The sequence below is a fragment of the Sipha flava genome, unplaced genomic scaffold (assembly GCF_003268045.1).
Source record: "Sipha flava isolate LNK unplaced genomic scaffold, YSA_version1 65_pilon_pilon, whole genome shotgun sequence".
In the NCBI taxonomy this organism is placed as follows: Eukaryota; Metazoa; Arthropoda; class Insecta; order Hemiptera; family Aphididae; genus Sipha; species Sipha flava.
In genome coordinates, this window is record NW_020273605.1 from 220,453 (window position 1) to 241,089 (window position 20,637).

Here is a 20,637-nt window from a genome sequence, read left to right on the forward strand (position 1 = left end):
ATTAAAATACACATTTACATATAAACGCAATTAATACAATATTAATATAAATATAAATATATATTATTACCCATTTACCCCTACTTTAATCAAACATTGTTCATAAAAGCAATTTAATACAATATCATTAGTCAGCATAAAATGTTGCGTATAAAATATTATTTGCATTACAATAATTAGAAATATTTTCAAATTTAATTACTTTTAACCAAAAATGTATTATTTATGTTGTGCAAATATATAGATTAACAAAATAAGCTTATTAATACATAACAAAATTAAAACTGCTGTTTCTCCTAACTCAATAAAGTATAATTACCAATGAATCTCAATAATTTATATAAAATGCATTATATTAATAACAAGCGAAACACAGTATATCATTATTTTTTAATTCAAATTCATATAATAAATTTTAATGAATCTTTATGTAGATCATTGTAATTAATTACATATTAAGTTTTTTTGCTGCTAAGAGATAGCTGAATAATTTTTCATTGTTAAACTAGATAAACTATCAAAATAAAAATGAATATCTTTTTAAGTAAAAGAGAAAATATAACCCACAAATAATATTATTAATGCAGTATTATTAAAAACTAGAATTTAATAAACATAGAATATTAAATTAATTTTGTTGTAAAACTTAGCTTTAAAAACAATTTTCTAAGTTTTAGACTAGGAGCAGAATATAATCAAACAATATTGTTATATACACATTTTTACCAAAAACCCATAGACTGTCCACCTGGAGGATTTTTTACACGGATACTCGACTTCTTAACAGGATCATTAAATTCAGCTGAAATTAATACATAGTTGAATACAAATACATTAATTTGTATAAAATATATGCCTACAATATTTATCAACTAATTAAATTAGTTATTCTTTTTATATGAATCATGATAATTATTTACTTACAACTAATTGAAAATGAAGAGCTTTGTAGATCACGTTGGCCTTCCATACGCATTCCTTTACCCGTATGTATCATAGAAGATTTTGTACAAGTAGATACATCACTTATAATACTTGATGGCGGAGAAATTTGTAATTTCGAGGTCTTTATATCAATTTCATTGTCGTGGTCATTATTTTCATACTCTTCTTGAACTTCAGATACCTTTGTAAACAAAATAAATATTTATAAAACATAAATTTTAAATTAAAACTTAATTATTTGTATGAATGTAACTGTATTAAATTTAATGGTATGTAATTAATTAAATACTTAGTTTTATTTCAAACTGTACGTAGGTAATTATTAAGTTTCAGTATCATAATATAAAATATTTGTAAAATGGTATTTATACAAAATAAAAACGAAATAAAATTAATCAAATGTTAATAATACATGTTAATAATACATTCTGTCAATTGTATTGTTTTATGATCAAAGTATATTCTTAAAACTATACTTAAATATTTTTACCATTCTGATCTAGATTATTTATTTTATTTTTAAATTCATCAAAATGAGTTATAAATCAATGTGCTTTTATTAAAACTGATCCATTATTATTATAGAAGTAAAGTATAAATATTTTTCACTAAATAATATAAAAAGACAACACATATACCTACCTAGTTCTCACTAATTAAAAACCCAGAATAACATCAATTTTATTCATAGTATTTACCTTTTCATTATTATATACAAATTCTGAATGTGTAGGCATGGGAATAAACTTTCCATAACCTTGAACAACTTTCAAGTTTCCTTCATCAAGACAAACGCGACCACCAACTAGTACATATTCAGGAACACCATGACATTCCATTCCCTAGAATTTTAATAACAAATTATAAAATTACATTTGTACATATATAATATATTTACCTCAAAAATATTATAATCAACTGCTTGGTGATGAGTCTTAGCAGAAATAGTATGCTTGCCTTTTGGATTCCATATAACAATGTCAGCATCAGAACCAACATCGATACAACCCTTAAAATTATTAAAATAATATTTATAATCATATGATTACATAAATCATATGTACTGTATGTATTTATTATCCCAGATTAAAAAAGTATGATTAAACTAACCATTCACATTTATTTCATGCATTAAGGCATACGAGTTTATTTAAAAATTAGATAAATAAATCAGAATATTTACATATAAAGAAGTTTATAAATTTAATAATTTGTATATTTTGATGCATGACTAAACTATCAAAAGTTATATATTTTTTCTGATATTATTTGAACTTAAATGTAATTATAGTATAATATAAGAAGAGTAATGTTACCATTAAAATTGTTAGAGAATTTCAATAAAACGTTGTATCAAATAATATAATTTTATAGATTTATAAATATATTATTTATTATTATAATAATAATAGATAGTAAAGATATACAGCAGTAGTATCATAAGCAAATATCGTTAAGTCTAAATATTATAAAATAATTATACTCAAATAAAAACTTCTAATTATTAAACTAATATAGTCATTTATTATTTAAAGTATATTATTTATATAAATGTATATTAATATTTCAATTATTATGTAGTAATATAATTATATTGATAAAGTAATGTTTACTTTTTGATAAATTTAAAAATAAATTTTAAATTTCAAATTCTACTTACCAAATAATAAAATTTAAGTTTATACTTAATATTAGTGTATATATAGTGTATTATAGTGTATAGTTAAGTATTGATATCTTTACTCGGTTTTTAATAGCTTTTATTTTATTTAAAAAAAAAAAAAATTATTAAAATTTCAAATATTTTTTTTTTACAATCTTTTAATTTTTTCTAAAAATTATTTTGTCAATTGAATAAATAAATAATTACATATTTATCTTACTTTTTTTGGATAAATATTAAAAATTTTTGCAGCATTTGTGCTGGTTATCGCAACAAATCGACAAGGATCTATAATTCCTGCTTCCACCCCTTTTTCCCAAATAACTGACATACGATCTTCAATTCCATTTACACCATTAGGTATTTTACTAAAATCATCTTTACCCATACATTTTTGATTAGAGTTAAATGTTGCATTATCACTGCCAGTGGTTTGTAAATTGTCACTGAAATAAATATTAAAACTCAATAATATAGACATTATAAGCAATTTGTTTGATGGATTAGATAAATAACCATAATAAAATTACCTAGCTAACATATTCAATAAAAATGATGGAGTGTTCGGATCCGACCTTAATGGCGGACTGAGAACATGAGCTGCAGCATCGGTCCAACTTGTTAATTTCTTATCATCCCAATGAGTTCCAACAGAAGCTGCTAATGTTTCACCAAAAATTTTAGCACTGCCATTTTGTTTGATTTGTTTAGTACGATATTTTGCTAAAACTTCAGCTGCTTGCTTACTCATTATATGTACAATATATAAGGGTGATCCAACCTATAAATACAATTTTTATTAATGAAATAAATTATATTTAATATTGCAAAACTAGCTAATAAAATAATATAATGTATTTAATTTGATCAAATCTGAACAAATATTAATTTGTTAATAAAATAAATCTTTAAATATGTTGAATTATATTTTGAGTCTAAATATTATTGAATACCGATTAATACTATTTTTTACAAAAAGTAAAACAAAATAATTAAATAAACAATTAATTATATTAATTTTATAGACGTTTTAAGATTAAATTATGTATTTAACCTGATTAGACAGTGTACAAGCTCTATTAACAGCTTCTGCTTCGACTTCTTCAGGGCGAGATAATCCATGACCATCAGGCCCATTAATACCAGACTTTAATAATCGTTTTGTGTTCTAAAACAAAATCAATTGAAAATATAAATTACTAGTTTTAGAACGGTATTACATTGCTTACTTCAAATATTATGTCCCCATTTTCTGCATGTACCATTGGAATTGCACCAAGCTCTTTACATGCTTCAAAAGTATTATAAAGATCAGAGTCATTCAACATAAAAACTCCTTTATATGCCATGAACATCTTGAATGAGTTAATACCATGTGATTTACAAAGATCTTCCATTTCTCTTCTTACCTAGATAACATAACAAAATAATTATCTACATAAAATCTAAATAATAAAAAATGAACAATTGTGGATGGTTTATCCTTGAATGTCTAATTTATAAATATATTTTTGTGAAAAAGGTATAAATAACATTTAAATTTGAAATTTTTTAAATAAAAATTTAAAATATAAAAAAAAAATCAACTCACCTCATCTGACCATGAAGGAATGCCAACATGTAAGCCATAATCACAGCATACTTTATTTGTTGCTCGTGTTCGCCATTTATGATATGCATCTAATAATGACTCACCCTTACTTGGTAATACAAAATCAACTGAAAAAAAAAAATACATCGTTGTTTTAATTGACTTAACTTTATATTAATATAATATACAGTACTTATCATAGTTGTTCCACCAGCTATTGCAGCTTTAGTTCCTTGATAAAAATCATCCACAGACACTGCTCCCATAAATTCTAATTCCAAGTGTGTGTGAGGATCTATACCGCCTGTAATTTGGTATTAATTATTTTTTTTTTTTTTTTTTGGTTTTAAATAATATTTTAAAAATTAAAAACAATATAATTTCAACCTATTCAAAATATTAAAAATGCATGTTATATGATGTTTATTTTTGGATAATATTATATTTAGTGTATAATATTGTCTTTAATACTTATCAATTAGATTTTAAAATATGAACATTATTTTTAATGAATTATTATAAACCAGAGACGGTTTGAACATATACATCTTACCGGGACTGATAAATTTAAACCACCCATCTATCATGAAAAAATTGTTCTGGATCTACATTATAACTGCTTTAACGTTGAAACATTAATTATGTACGACTAAATATGTTTATAAAAGTCCTGTTATACCTACTAAATTTTAATTTATTTAACAAAAATGTACCTAAAATATGTTTTTATCGGAGTATCATCCCGGTAGAAGGTTCTTACATCCGCCTTTGTCATAGACTAGTGTACATATCGTGGTAAGACTAGAAATTATATATTTAGCCTTAAGCTCTAACCGTGAAATATATAATATATATATAATATACGAGTATAATATAATATGTCTTAGGTTTTTTCAACAAAAAAGGTCTTATATAATATATAACTCGTGAGGAATATTCAATAAATTGTAATAAACATTTGAACAAAAAATTTGTTCATACGATTATAAACAATCCTAACAGAGTAATACAAGTGTCATTAGTTAATATATTTTATCGTCTAAACCAGCGGTTCCTAAACTTTTGTAAATTACGGACCACCCCTAATGAAAATTTTTTTAGAAATTGCGGACTCCCTTACTAATTTTTTTTCGACTACATTTTTTTTTTTTTTTACTAAACATCTCATGTTATTAAAACCAAAATTCTAATAATTATTTTATATAATAAATTACATTAGTAGACATAACAAAACGCACATAATTATAAATATTTTTATTACACTTAATTTTTCAGTTAATTTTAATTTTTTTTTTTAATATTCTTAAAATTTAATTTGTATTGGCTTAATGCAATGGTTACTATTATATTTGAAGCACAAGTCTTGGAACATCGTAAAAAGATAAGATTTATCTATTATATAATAAAAATATATGAAAAAAAATATATATTATATAAAATAATTAGGATTCGGACTTATAGCATTTGAACGATTTCGGGTTTACACGAAAATTATTTTATTTGATGTTATATGGCATACATAATACAACATAATATTATATAATTATAATGTATAAGATTTTTTTTAATTTTAAACTAAGACATAACGCGACCCAATCTTAAATTTTACCAAAATTGGATCGTGACCCAGCGGATGAAGACCAATGATCTAAATCAGCGGTTCTTAACCTATGGTCCACGGCCCTCTAGGGGTCCGCGATACTTATGTCGGGGGTCCGCGGTAGCCCTAACACATAACATACATCAATACATGACATGAGTGCATTATTATAATATTGTTGGATTAATATTATTAATTTTTTTCATTTATTTTTTATTTTATAATATTTATTTATTATCATAATATGATTTTATCACTATACGATGTTATAAAACTTATGTCTCAACCGTCACATTAAGCTAATAAAAATTACATTTTAAGAATATTAAAAAAAGAAATTAAAACTAAAATAATTAAATTTAAGTTAACTGAAAAATTAAGTGAAATAAAAATAATTATTATACTTTTGGTATTAATAACGTAAGATGTTTTGTAAAAAAAAATGTATTCGAAAAATAAATTAGAAAGGGGGTCCGTAATTTCTAAAAATCTTTCATCCGGGGTCCGTGATTTATAAAAGGTTATGAGCCCCTGATCTAGATGATTAATACCAATCGAAAGATAAAAAACCTGTTCTAATCAGAATGAAATACTTTATTTAGGCAATTAAAAATTATTGAAAATAATTATATAATACCAAACCTGATAAGTTCTATATACCGTTTAATCAAAGTTTAACTATGCATACATGTATATTTATATCTTCATTATTTAAACACTATTCATTGATTCGGTACGATTACATAGATATAGTAATATCGAAAAAAGTATAACAACAATAAATATAAATGTTATTTATTTCGAATAGCTAAAATGTTTTGTAATCGGTTGCTTTAAAAATAGTGAATTAAAAAAAACTAAAATCTAATTTGTACAAAATCTATGTACAAGCAAATATTGTAGATAAGTGTATTGTTAAAAAATTAAGTATAAATATTATACAAATATATTAATAAATTAAGATAAATCCAAGAAAATTTATCAGAAAAACGGAAGTTTTTATAATAATAATAATATTGATAAAAATGTTTAGGGAAAAAATGTTTATAGCTTTTTTCTATCATTCTACTCAATTTAAAATGTATGAAAAAAACATTATTCGCTCGAATAAATCAATTTTAATTTCAAAGCGACATTTTCAATTCATACTACCAATAGATGTTTTTCAAACAAAATTCTATTCTACTTACTCGTATTTAAAGCATATTGATCTACAATAAATATATTTAAACTTATAGTAAATCAATTTAAGTATTATATTAACTAAATAAAAAATATCCTATAATAATTTTAAATGTTTACGATTAGTTACTAAATAAAACACATAAATATTGATTGCTTAATATTTTTAAAAAAATTATGAAACATTTAATTTAAGTCAAATAATAAATGACGTTTTATTATCATATTGGCCTTTAAATTTATTCATATTCATTTCGAACTTCTTTTATACCTCAACTCGGTCTGGATTTCATGTCAAACAAATTATGTACGTCTCGATATTGTATATTACCCAGTAGAGAAGTTGTGCTTGGCGCTCCAATAGATGGTGATGACGTCAAAATAATTTACACAGTATAAACATTGCTGTAATAAGATAATTCTTTGTCATTGGTAAAGTAAAACATTTAATTTGAAGCTAAAAGCAGAATTAATTTCTTATAAATATTTCTTTTAAACGTGCAAAGCATGTCCCACCAGTTATTGAATTATGTATTGGATAATATTATTAGTATTACAAATATTTTTTATTTTATATTAAAAATTACCAAAATGCCATAGAATAATTAATAAAAAAATTAAAATGTATACTTAATATTATGTTATTTTAATAGCACCAAGCATCTATATATATATATGATATATATTTTGTAAATTGAATATTTTATATGCATATTAGCAGTGGCGTAGCCAGGGGGGGGCTAAGGGGGCTAAAGCCTCCCCATGGGCCGTGTTTATATGTATAATGTATCTTGACTATTTAATAGAATCAATGCTCGTTTTAATCAAAGGCTTATTGATATTATGCCACTTGAAGGACTTATTCCGGCCAATTTAAATATGTATGACGATAAAAATATTATAAAACCTGCTAAAATATATGTCCAAGATCTCCATGATGATACCTCATCTACAATCAGAGCTGACCTGTTCATATGGGGGCAACAATGGAGTCAAAATACTATTCCAAAACCGAATTCTGCTCTTGATTCACTCTCTCATCGCACCAATCTTCGACCTAACATTAAAATACTTTTACAATTATTCGCCACGTTACCAGTTACCTCTTTCACTCTGGAAAGAACGTTTTCAGCATTTAATCGCTCAAAATTTTTTTTAAGAAGCACCATGTCGGAAAACAGACTGAATGGGTTAGCTATGGCTAATATAAATAAAAAAGAGCAATTCGATGAAAGTGAAATAATAACTGAATTTGCCAGAAATTCGCCTAAGAGAATGCAGCTGTCAGAGTGGAGCAAGTGACTGAACACTGAAACCAAAATTATTATTATTATTATAAATTATATAATAATAAATATTTTAAAACTATACTAAAATGCTTGAATTACGTTAAGAAACTTGGTGGTAGATGGTGGGGGGTTAAGGGTGAATTCTCATATCCTCTTTTACCTTACTTATCCTAAAAAAGTGGTTAGCCCCCCCCCCATTTAAAAATCCTGGCTACGCCACTGCATATTAGTATATGTATAATCAACAATTGTAAAATAAGAAAAAAGCTTTATTTAGATAAATATTAGAACATTTCAACTGCCGTAAAATTTAGGATATTGAAGTACATTAAAATCAATAATAAGTAAAAAATTAATATTTTTAAAAAAATAAAATTACCGACGTGACTTAAAATTTTAAAATTATTTTTTAATCTACTAAATCAACGTTTCTCGTCCTCTTTTCATTCTCGTACCCCTTGACCACTCGTCATTGATTTACGCACCCACAATTGTCAATATTTATATTATCACATAGAACTATAAGATTATAAAATTAGTTTTAATGGAAAATAAATAATTATAAGCAATTATTTATTTTAATCCGTATGTACCATATAATATATATAAAAAAATTATTTTAATTTCACAATTAATTTTAAAGTAATCCTTAGACCTGTTTGGTAAAATTTAAATTTTGAAATCTGGTTCCATGGATGATAAGTAAACTCGTAAGTCTAAACTCACAATAAGTCTATAACGATTCTTGTTTTTAATGAAAGTGTATGACGAAAAAGCCTTTTCCACAAATACAGTGCTCGTTGTCAAACATTTTTTAAATAATTTATTAATTCAAATACATAATTTATTAAATGTTCTGTTATTATTCTTTTATTCCCGAGTATCTTCTCGTATCTTTTCGCGTACCACCAGGGTACGCGTAACCAGTGGCGTATCCAGGGGAGGTTAGGGGGTTATAACCCCCCCCCCCGAAAATGTTTAGTGTATGTATATTGTTTATTGATTATAATAAAAACACACAAAATTCAAAAAAAATTTAATGTTCCATTTTTTATAACCCCCTCCAAAAAAAAATTCTGGATACGCCACTGCGCCTAACACCGGTTGAGAAATGCTATACTAAATGGATAATTTTATTCCGTAGTGAAATTTTTTTAGAGGTTATTAGGATTGACAATTATATTTAACTTATGTCAAATGTTAGGTTGATATCACTATTAAAGTGAAATTAGTGCAAATATTTTTTAAAGTTAAAAGATAACAATTTAACAATATTTTTTAATTAATACTACTTCTAAAGCCATTTCGAATAATTTGAGAGTTTATTAAATTATTAAATTATTTATTCATTATTTAAATAAATTATGAATATGTATAACTATTTCCTTATGAATAATGTGACTGAATTAGAACTTTTGCAACAATTTAAAATTAAATAGGTATTAGCTGATTTTTAAACTAGTAATTATTTTCATGGTTAATATATGATATTTAACGTGATTGGTCAAAGATCATCCAAAAACATGAGTTTGAAAATCTTCCAAGCTTTTGTACTGACTTAGTGAACATAAATTTAAAAATTACATCATATTATTATTGTGTTTATAATTTTAAAAATTAAATTTAGGAAAATAATGATATTCAAATTGTTATTTGTAAAATGATAAAACAGTGTTACAATTTTCCTGGGTAAATCTGAATAAACTCGGTTATAAATTAGAATTTGTAATTCTTACCATTAACAATATATTTTTACCGTATCTTACCTATATTGTTTACTAAGAGGTCAGAATAATTGTTAAATTGTCAATAATAACCTTCTTTTGATAAATTTAATTACAATGAAAAATAATATAATGGTATAAAATCACATTTGAACCAGAAATTTAATTACTAAATGATTTATTAACTATCATTACTCATTATTACACACAATTTGTACATAAATATATATAAATTATATTATTTACCAATATAAGTAAATAAATTTTTAGTTTATGTTTATAGAATTGAAACTTATAACTTTACCACCAAAGACAAATACGTAAGTGATACAATAAGGTTATAATATAAAAATGCAATTTACAGCAAAATATTATAAATATTGTAGTATATAACATTACCTGGCATAACCAACATTGATGTTGCATCAATAATTCTTGTACCTCCTGGTATAATAAGATTACAACCAATCATTCTATTGAAACAAATATATAAATATCAATCGTAAAATTACAAGACGGCATTGTAAATCAAAATTTAATTCATAGGTAATATATTAAAAACGTATTTCATTTTCAAACTAGAAACTCTATACGTTTGCATATTTATAAGAAAAATATGTATTTAAATTCTAATTTGATAAAAAATGTGTTGCAGGTTATCTAGTTTTTATTTTTTACAATTTAATTTCCATATTTTTTACAGTTAGAAAGTTACTTATTACCATTGATTTAAAAATATCTAATATTTATTCTAAGATCGGTATTATTACATATTTTTTCTTATTATCACAATATTTTGAATCCATCGTTATTTTTTATAAAAATCTTAAGTAAAATCAACTTTATAATATTTAATGGTTAATGTGCAATGCAACAGATTGCAAACAAGAATACGCGAGATAATAACGAAACGAATATGGTAGCAGTGAAATCAGTATTTACTATTAATTTAAATAACTCGTAATATTACATGAATTTTTGATAAACCGTTCATAAATGGCTATATTATAAGAGGAACACATATACAACTATTTTTTGAGATTATTTTTAATTTATATTATTTTTTATATTCTAAATATGCTTCCACGGATGTCAGATGTAGAGAGATTATTTTCGCTGTATACAAATCAACTAATCGAAAATCGGAAGCAGTGGTGGCCCGTGAGGTAATAAGGTCATGGGGTAATGGAGGCTTATAAGATGCACAAATAATTTGTAAGATACCTATTTAGGTGGATAAAAAAATATAAATTTTACTATAGATAGGTACCTATGGGAATATATAACGCACTTATCAACACATAATTTTCCCTAAGCTCTTCGTCACGGTAAAATTAAAATAAATTGGAAAAAATAACTTTTTATGTATGAGACATAAACAAAAAATCTTGTTTCTATGATCGAAACGATACACGGATTGATAAAAATTAGTTCGGTGCACACATCAAATGTACCCCAAACGACTATGTATTACTACTAACCGACATGTTTATGCATCATAGGCGTATGCAGATTCCTATTTCCAATGTGCTTTTATTTTATTTTTTTTTTGATCACCCACCCCCCTTAAAAAAATAAAATAGATATATAAAATATAAGTAAGTAGGAATAAAATTCATTAGAAAAACTGATGTGCAATCTGATTATCAATGAACGCCAGTCTTGGCAATTATTATTTTTTTGTAATTTAATAAAATTGATAAAAAAAACTTTTGATTTTCCAAAAAAAAAGAGTTATTAGCCCTTTTTACCTAAGTACCTAGTACCTACCTAAAAAAGTCTCAGATGTGGCTATAGCCCTAAGAGCCATACCCGTGTGCACGCCTATGCTCACATGTAGCTAATTTTTATATGAACGCCCGTAGCACGACAAACGTGTGCTCCGTTAATTATTTAATCTCTAATACAAACTTCTCAATACGAAAAGCTGCAAAAACTTTTTTTAACAAATATATTTGTTAATTACAGACTATTTGCATAATAAACGATTATAATTTACTATAGGAATCTAATAGTTTTTTATATAATTTGTCTGAGTGTTCATGTGCCCTATGCACCACAGCACAATCCGCCACTGACCGGAAGTAATTTAAATAAAATGTGCGTCAACATATAATTATCCAATACAATTCAAATCACAAGTAAACTTTAATTTTTTTTTTTATTTTAAAAAAGCATTCAATTTATTTTATTCCTTATTTTATGTTTTTAATGAACCGTAATACAAAATATTACATAGGTACTTATAAATATGTAATATTATACTTTTATATTAAACAATTTATTTACATTACTTTTTAAAAATACATACCTAATGATGCCATCTTCAATATAAACATCACTATCGAACATTTTGTCTGCATTAATAATTTTTCCATTTTTTATCAAAATACGATTTTGAGAGCTCTAAAAAATATATGTAACATTATTTGCAAAAATAACAACATCGTTTGAAAATTACAATAATTTTATCCATTTATTTAATTGAGTTATTTTTATTTATGATTAAACTATATTTATTGTAGAATATAATAATTACAACTTATGATTAAAACAAAAATATTTATTATTCAGGTTTAAATACATATTTTACTTTGGGTGAGTTCCTATTGCAGAGTAATTTAATTTATAATAAAAATAGCAGAGTGGTACATAGAAATTATAAAATTATGGCGAGTATGTATCAGGAACAATTAAAAGTTTACCTTCAATTAAACGAATTTACAATTTTTCAGTACGCTTTATACTAATAGTATGATTAAAAATTTGAAATTTTCGAAAAATCAGACAGCTTATAAGTTTAATAAAAACATAATCCATTCGAAATAATTTATTAAGAATGTTTTGAAGACCGGATAGGGTATTATACTAGTAACCGCCATGATGTATTTATATTATTTCACACGCTACACAATATAGTGTTAATTTATTTGCATAATACGACACGGTCCACAGATTAAACTACTATGTAGAAATAGGGTTATTAAAAAATTAACTTTCAAACATTAATAACACATTTATTTTTTAACAGTAACTCTGCTTATACTATATAACATGTATATATATTAAGTACTTTATTTACATTGTTAACAGACAAAAAATATTTTAATTAAAAAGCCAAAATCAATAATAATATGAAATTGTATACCTGTAAATGAATAGGAACTTTCTTCACAGGATTCGTCTGGTTGGCCATATTTTAATCTAAAACAAATAAATTTGTAAAATTATGTAATTCAATATTAAATTTTCAATTATAACAATAATTTTACACATTGTAAATATTTCAATAAATATACTATAAATATATATATATATATATTTTTAATTGGCATAGAAAAATGAAAAAATATAAATTCCAACTAAATGAAAAAAAAATAAAAATATTTCAACAAGTATTTAATCAAGGTTTTACACCAAAAAAAGTATGATATTTTAATTAAATATATAAAAAAAATGTAACAAAATTGTACAAAAATCTTTAATAACCAATAAAATAATAAAAAATAAAATAAAAATTACTTAGTAAATAGTTAATACTCATAAATAAATAGTTTATTTATTTATTTATTTCTAAGTATAAACTATATATTTATACTATTATAATTGTTAATATATATTCACAATGTTTATTTATTAATACAATAATTAATAAATTAATAAGGAAATATTGAAAATATTTTGCCATTATTAATTAAATTAAATTATGTAATAGTATTTTTATAAATTTAATATATAAGCATTTTAGAATATGAGATGAAATAAAATAATTATTGTAGAAATAAAGGTAAAATTATAAAAAAAAAAGATAAGATTAGATAAAGAGAATTTTTTAGTAACACATGTATAGATCATAAAAGAACATGCATATTTTTAATGCTATTTTTACTATAAAGTTTACTATATGAAATATGAATTAATGAAAATACAACAATTAATCAATGTCTATAATAGTGATTCCCAAACTGTAAGGCGCACCTTCCTAGGGAGACACAAGCACTTATTGAGGGAGGCGCAAGGCAAATATTTATATTGTATATTATACTATTATATATTTATTTTTAGATTGACAGTAATTTGTTTTTATTAAAACAATAAAAAAAATGTTGTGTTATTTCTTCATGGGACTCACAATTATATTTCTTTTATTTAGGGGATGTGTAAACTAAAATAGTTTGGGAACCGTTGATCTATAACTTTAAAAAAAGACTAAGAATTGTTTGTAATAAAAAAAAAAAATGAATTTACAATGTAATGTTAAACTTAGTTAAAAAAAAAAACACAACATTTAAATACTTTTAACAATATATACACATACTTTTATAGATGTATAGGTATACAAATTATTACTTTTTTAACATTTTAAACCAATAATAAATTTAATTCTTGATATTATTTATTTATAAATTATAAATTCAATATATGATGTAATTGTTAAACAATACCTATAGCTTAATATAAATTATCTATTGTAATATTACATAGACGAAGTAATATCTGAAATATTAATATATAATAATTTGAACGATTTAATTAAAAAAGTAGATATTTTTAATTGTAAAATTAACGTAAAAATAAAATCAATTTATTAAAAAATATGTAACAAATATTTATAACCTATAGGATTCAAAGAACATAATTGAACATAATATTATTTAAAGTAATAAATGTAATTGCTTTTCATAATATATATAATTTATTATTTAAATTCCACTAAGTTAATTTGAATCTTTAAATTAACTATCTGTCATATAAGTAAATAGAAATAATATAGGTAATATTATTAAGTTCTTCAAACTTACAGTTAAGATAAACAAAATAAATATAAATAGGTAAGTACATAATAATTTTTGTACTTCAAATATTTGAGATTTTAAATTTTTACATTTTTACATCAGAAGGAGGTATTTATGAAAATTATAAACATTTCAATTTATAATAAATAGAAATTTGAGATCAGAATTTGAAAAACAAAAATTCTAATTTGCTAATCTATAACAATAAAATAAAATAATAATAGTCACATTTAGAAAAATGTATTTAAGTTTGATCTTATTAATTATTAAGAATTTACTGCAAAAATATAAAGAATTTAATTTACTTAACTATACACACACATTTATATAGGAACTCAAAAACCTAAACCTAACTTTTTTTCATTGTAGCAATATTAATTTCTGAAGGCATAAAATTTATTTATTTATTTAATAAATATTAAGACAAGCAAAAATAATTATATTGTATTACTATACATGGATCATGATTTTAATCTTGTTTATATTTTGGGTTTGAAACACCAACACTTCTGTTATTAACAAGGAAATATTTTAATAGCAATCAATAAACTAATAAAATGGTTTTTTTTTAATTTTTTTTTATTGTACTCCCAAGGCTATTTTCTTTTAGCCATTTTCCAAGGATGCTAACTTGATATTATTTAATGGCTAAACTGTCAAAAGTAACTAATATTTTAAATTACTATTGTAGTATTACACGTGTTAGCTTAAAGGTACAATTAAGTAACTATTGTACAAAAATAAAAATAGTTTTAATACAACTAACCCATATTTTAGTTGTTAGCTATTAAAGATAACTCAAGTGTCTCACACATTTTTCATAATATAAAATACCAGGACAGCACTGTTTGTATTATTTATAATAGAATTAAAGTAGGTCATATTTAATTTAAAAATGTTGGTAGGCTTACAAATTGCAATATTGAAGCAAAGTCACTATTTAAAGTGACTTTAATATAAAATTAACTAATAAAAATAAATCATTGAATAATGATAAGAATATAATTTCAATAAATAAAGTTATTTATTTAAATCTTGATAATAATATAAAAAAAAAAGTATTCATAAAAAGAGGTAACCTGAGAACTTGCAAACTTAAACGACCATAGATAAAAATCAAAACTAATTTATTTCAAAATGTTAAGCCTTATTTCAATAGCGTAATCAAGGTTTTTAAATAGGAGGAACCAAGCATTTTTTTAACACGTTAGGTAAGGCTTTGAAAATTCTAAATTGGTATCAGAGATTAAATTAAATTTTTAATTTAACACTAAATTATATAAAACATGTAATTTCAAAAAAAAAATTATTTATTTATTGATAAAAAACTTAAGTTTAAATACATATGAATTATTTTTTAAATTTTTATAATTGTACCTATACAACATACTAGCAATGCCTGTATGTTCAAAACAAATAAATTGATATTTTCAAAGTTTTTAACTGACAATTTGATGAGATTAAAAATTAAAAATAATTCACGAAAATAGTAATCGTTTTTATCATAGTAATAATAATTACACGTAAAAGCAATTCAAGTAAATTTCAATCAGATTTACTTATTTTTTCCAGTAATTTAAACAATACTTTTTTTTAATGTTGGGTAATTTTTTTAATTTTTAATTTATATACGTACATAAAAGTTATGAAATAGATACTTAATGAAAATTTAATAATAATAAAACCAAGTCCAATTATTTCATACTTTTGTATCATGTTACTTGTGTATAAAGTGTAATATCTGTAAAAGATTTACTCTAGCTTTCGAAACCTGTTCACCCAGAGATGTATTTTTGGAGGAGATTAACCCCCCTATCCAAAAGAAAAAAATTTCAAAAGTCATAAATGAAATACGAATGTAGGTACAAAGAAAGAGAACATTAATATAATTGTATATCATAAATTTATATCATGTGGTTGTAATGTTTGTATACCAATATTTGTATTATAATATTATAAAATTATTTATTTTTTAGAACAATTTAAAATTTCCCCCTCTCCCAAGAAATGTTTTTAAAATACGATACTATGTACACCAGTATATGTATTTGACAGAAATAAATTGTGAGGTAGTACTTTAGAGAAACATTTTTATCCAGTATTATATATATATATATACTTACTACAAATAAATGTAAAATTTAATCTGAATAAGTATTGGTTAATAATTATACCAAATTACCAAGCAGGGGCCAATATCTTAACGAAATATGGTAAGAAAAAAAAGTATTGCTTAATATATTGGTGCTACTCTCATATGCGGACTACAAATGCATACGGTCTACCATCATAAATGTAAACCGTTATCGTAGCAGAAAAAATAATTATTTAATAAACACGTACATCCACTAAAAGATAAAATTGGTCAGATAAAATGTTCTGATATATACATGTCTTGTATTAAAATATATATTAGGTATATATATATATTAGATACACATTAAAAGATATATATTAAAGGTATATTAAAAGATAAAATTGTTGATATACCTAAACCTACCTACAATAACAATGCGACATTATAACGAATTTAATAAGTTTGTTAGTTACGTATTGGTTGTCGATTTTGTTGTACTGCGTTTATATTTGTGTCCGTTTTGTATATCGTGTGCATTATGCAATTAAAGGATTTTTATTCGACTGTCGCAGAGTGAAGAGAATGCCACTGCTTCTTTGAGGAAGTAAGGTTTATTAAACACTGCCGAAGAAACATTATCATGTCATAAGTGTGAATCTGTATATCGTAAATTTTTTATTATTTTTTAATATTGTGGTTTTTCATGTATTTTATGTAGATATATTATTATTAATACATTATAATTTTCAAATTTGAGCTAATAAACATATATTATAATTATGAACATAACGTATTACAATATAAGTATATACAAGGTAGACTTGTGCATACGTGAGCAGCAACATGACGGTAGTCCGCAAATGAGAGCTGCACCAATATTTTTATACAACTTATGTTTAATATCATAAACATATGTCAGGGTTATTAATATATTTTCGATCTATCTAGTACAATAAAATTAATTATTACCAAAATTATTATCTTATGAAATAAATACATACAAAATACGTGGTAATAAAAATATTGAACCCCTCCCCAAAAAAATGTCTACCACGCCCCTTTACCAAAGCATGGTATTTCATACATTCATGTTATGGTGAGTAGAGTTGAGCATTGGTCGAATAAAAAATTATTTATTTATTTTTCATTTGATTATTCTAGTTTATTGTTATACAACATTTAAATTTTTACGATTATTCGTTATTCATTATTGTACGGGTTATTCTGGATTTTTGTATTCATTAATTGGTTATTTATTATTCAATTATTCGTTATTCATTATTTCTCATACCTAATCTCGTTGATCTCAAATTATTCGTAGATGACTTGAAATTCTAACTTTATTGAAAATCGAAATTAGTAGGTATTTCGTATTTATTGTTATAAATACAAAACACCGATTTAACCGATTTATATATTTATTTATATCATCTACTATCGACAAATTCTTAAATTATATTGTTATAAATGAGGGGCTATTCTAACTAGTTTAGTTCTCACTATCGACATGGAATTTAATTTAATTTTATTTTTGATTAATCAAAATTTATTTACAAACTAAACTAACTACTCAGATTTTTTTTGATTTTTTATTCATAACTAAAACTAGTTAAAATAAAATATTTTATTCTTTATTCATAAAATAATCAATATGTTAAAAATACCTAAAATTATATACGTACACATTAAAAATTTGTTATTTTTATTCATAGCTGATCCACATAAAAAAAAATCAACAGTCGATAGGTTAAGTTAAGCGTGTTTAGATTATATACACACAAGAAAAGCAGAAAAAATAATAATTTTTGATGTTTAAGGATTTAGCGTGATAAGCAAACCGTATGACGATATTTTTTATTTTAATATATGTATTTTATATATTATAAGTTATATTTGAAAAAAAACACATAAAACTAATTTCCCAATCATAATTGAGCTTTAGTAAACAAAGATAAATACAATAAAACCTGTCTAATATGGAAAGCTATCTTTTATGAAAATTGATTAATTGGTCCCGGTGACTAATACATTTTTAAATACATCATGTCCAGGGAAAGATGAAACTTGTCTAACGTGAAAATGGAAACATTATTTTCGTCTTGTATCTACTTGTTTATCATGAAAATACCTATTTTAAAATTATCAGTTAGTAAATATAATCTAGATATATCAATTAAGATTATTTAGTTGCACTACATTTATTTTTACATTAGTATTGTAGTAGTGTTTTGTACTTATAATAACGCCGTGAACTGCATCCAGTTTTTATATTTACATATTATTTTTAATTGTTTGTACGTCAAAAATCAATAAATGTTTAACTTTAAATGAAAAATTAAAATTGAATCGAGTGAAAAAATTAAATTATTAGTAAAATAAAATAGTGAACTTTTTAAGTGTGGAAAAAGTTAAATGTATAATATACTAAACTTTAGTAATTAAAGCAAAACAAAATAAATAAAGAGCAATAGATGAATGGTAAGCTTAATCACACAAATTAATGTAATTTTTAAAATATAAATCTATTTATAATAAAAAGTTAGTAAAATTTAATAAATAACAAAGCAATAGGTATAAAATAATAAATATTTATTGTAACACTTTTTGGTGTTCTGTATTAACCCTTTCCGTCATACATTTTTATTTTTAAAAAAAAAATTTTTTTAACTATTTTAAATTAAACTTAAATTTTAAAAAATGTTAAAGTTGGTCCTACATTGATCTTACAGCCTGATCTTGAGATATAATGTGTCCTCTCAAGAGGACAAGACGACATAAAAATTTACTGTACATATTAGACTGATCCCGCCTAGAAGGTGTATGAAGAAAACTACCCTTCCGTCCAAGTAGACACGCCTTTGTACAGCATCAAATTGAATCGCATTGCTTTAGAAATAAATGGTAATGTAGTGAAAACTTTCCGAGGCGGAATTACATTGGGTGAAAATGTTGTTTGGGTATTACTCTACCGACTAATAAGCTATTGACGAATTAATTAATTACATACAAAATCAAATTAGATAAAGGTTTTCATAATTTCCGGAATCAGTCTTGAGAAATGTTTAATGTGTTAAGGCACAAGAAAATCGTCGTAATCGTTTAAAACCAATTTATACGATGTAAATTAAAAATAATTTGAGTAAAACTTACCAGATACGTAAAATTACGTTCTAAATCGGGTAGACGTGTAAATAGAATTTATTTATGTCGGTAAAAATTATTAGTAGTAATAACTCTCGTTGGGTATTGATCGTGAATATCGGCGATGATAACAAAGAAAATCGGTTATAGAATAATAAAATGTTAATAATAAATGCTTGTTGTGCGATAGCGGGCTGAACACGGGACAGCGGCGACACACGTACTGCAGGTGTACGGAACCAATTACTACTACGGAAATACGGTCCGTATACGTCGGACGGTGTAATGTACTCGATACGCCGCCGCCGCCGCCGCCACCGTTATCAAGCAACGATAGATATCGGTTTGCGGTTGTGCGAGTGAGTTCGTATGCGAACGGAGTGGTGTATGTGTGCGCGTGTTACCCGGGTTGTACGAGCGTGCGCGTTTGCATTTAAGCCGCGTTTACACGACGACAGTTTAGAGCGACAGTAACTATCGTGAGATCGTCATCGTGTAAACGTTATATAGGAACTATTATATTGTGACGGAACCATCAAGCGATAGTTGTTAATACAATCGCGATAGTTCTTCCGTTCTGTCGTCGTGTAAACGTCATCGTGCAACACTATCATGATCGGCGGATACCC

General features: G+C 24.2%; 1 protein-coding gene across 2 annotated transcripts; it reads right to left on the minus strand.

The window, feature by feature from the left end:
* Nucleotides 1–709: 709 nt before the first annotated feature.
* On the minus strand, nt 710–20,387 carry LOC112691648 (dihydropyrimidinase). 2 transcript variants are annotated; one of them, XM_025565988.1, is made up of 14 exons: nt 20,018–20,387; nt 13,143–13,198; nt 12,306–12,400; nt 10,394–10,467; nt 4,393–4,503; nt 4,200–4,327; nt 3,838–4,017; nt 3,663–3,776; nt 3,139–3,389; nt 2,829–3,054; nt 1,844–1,954; nt 1,644–1,787; nt 925–1,126; nt 710–802 (listed from the first exon to the last, which is right to left on the minus strand). In XM_025565988.1, exons 2-14 carry the CDS (start codon nt 13,188–13,190, stop codon nt 723–725), a joined length of 1,764 nt encoding a protein of 587 aa, XP_025421773.1. In that variant the 5' UTR covers nt 13,191–13,198; nt 20,018–20,387; the 3' UTR covers nt 710–722. The 2 variants fall into 2 exon arrangements, with proteins under 2 accessions (XP_025421773.1, XP_025421774.1); XM_025565989.1 differs by lacking the exons at nt 10,394–10,467; nt 12,306–12,400; nt 13,143–13,198; nt 20,018–20,387 and adding an exon at nt 7,253–7,340.
* Nucleotides 20,388–20,637: the final 250 nt, after the last annotated feature.

Excerpts from the sequence above, each read along its gene's own strand:
- LOC112691648 (XM_025565988.1), bottom strand. The coding sequence starts at position 13,190 with ATGGCCAACCAGACGAATCCTGTGAAGAAAGTTCCTATTCATTTACAG. Across the intron at positions 1,788-1,843 it reads TTGATTATAATATTTTTGAG|GGAATGGAATGTCATGGTGT; the intron begins GTAAATATATTA and ends TTAAAATTCTAG. Across the intron at positions 803-924 it reads CTCTTCATTTTCAATTAGTT|CTGAATTTAATGATCCTGTT; the intron begins GTAAGTAAATAA and ends TATTAATTTCAG.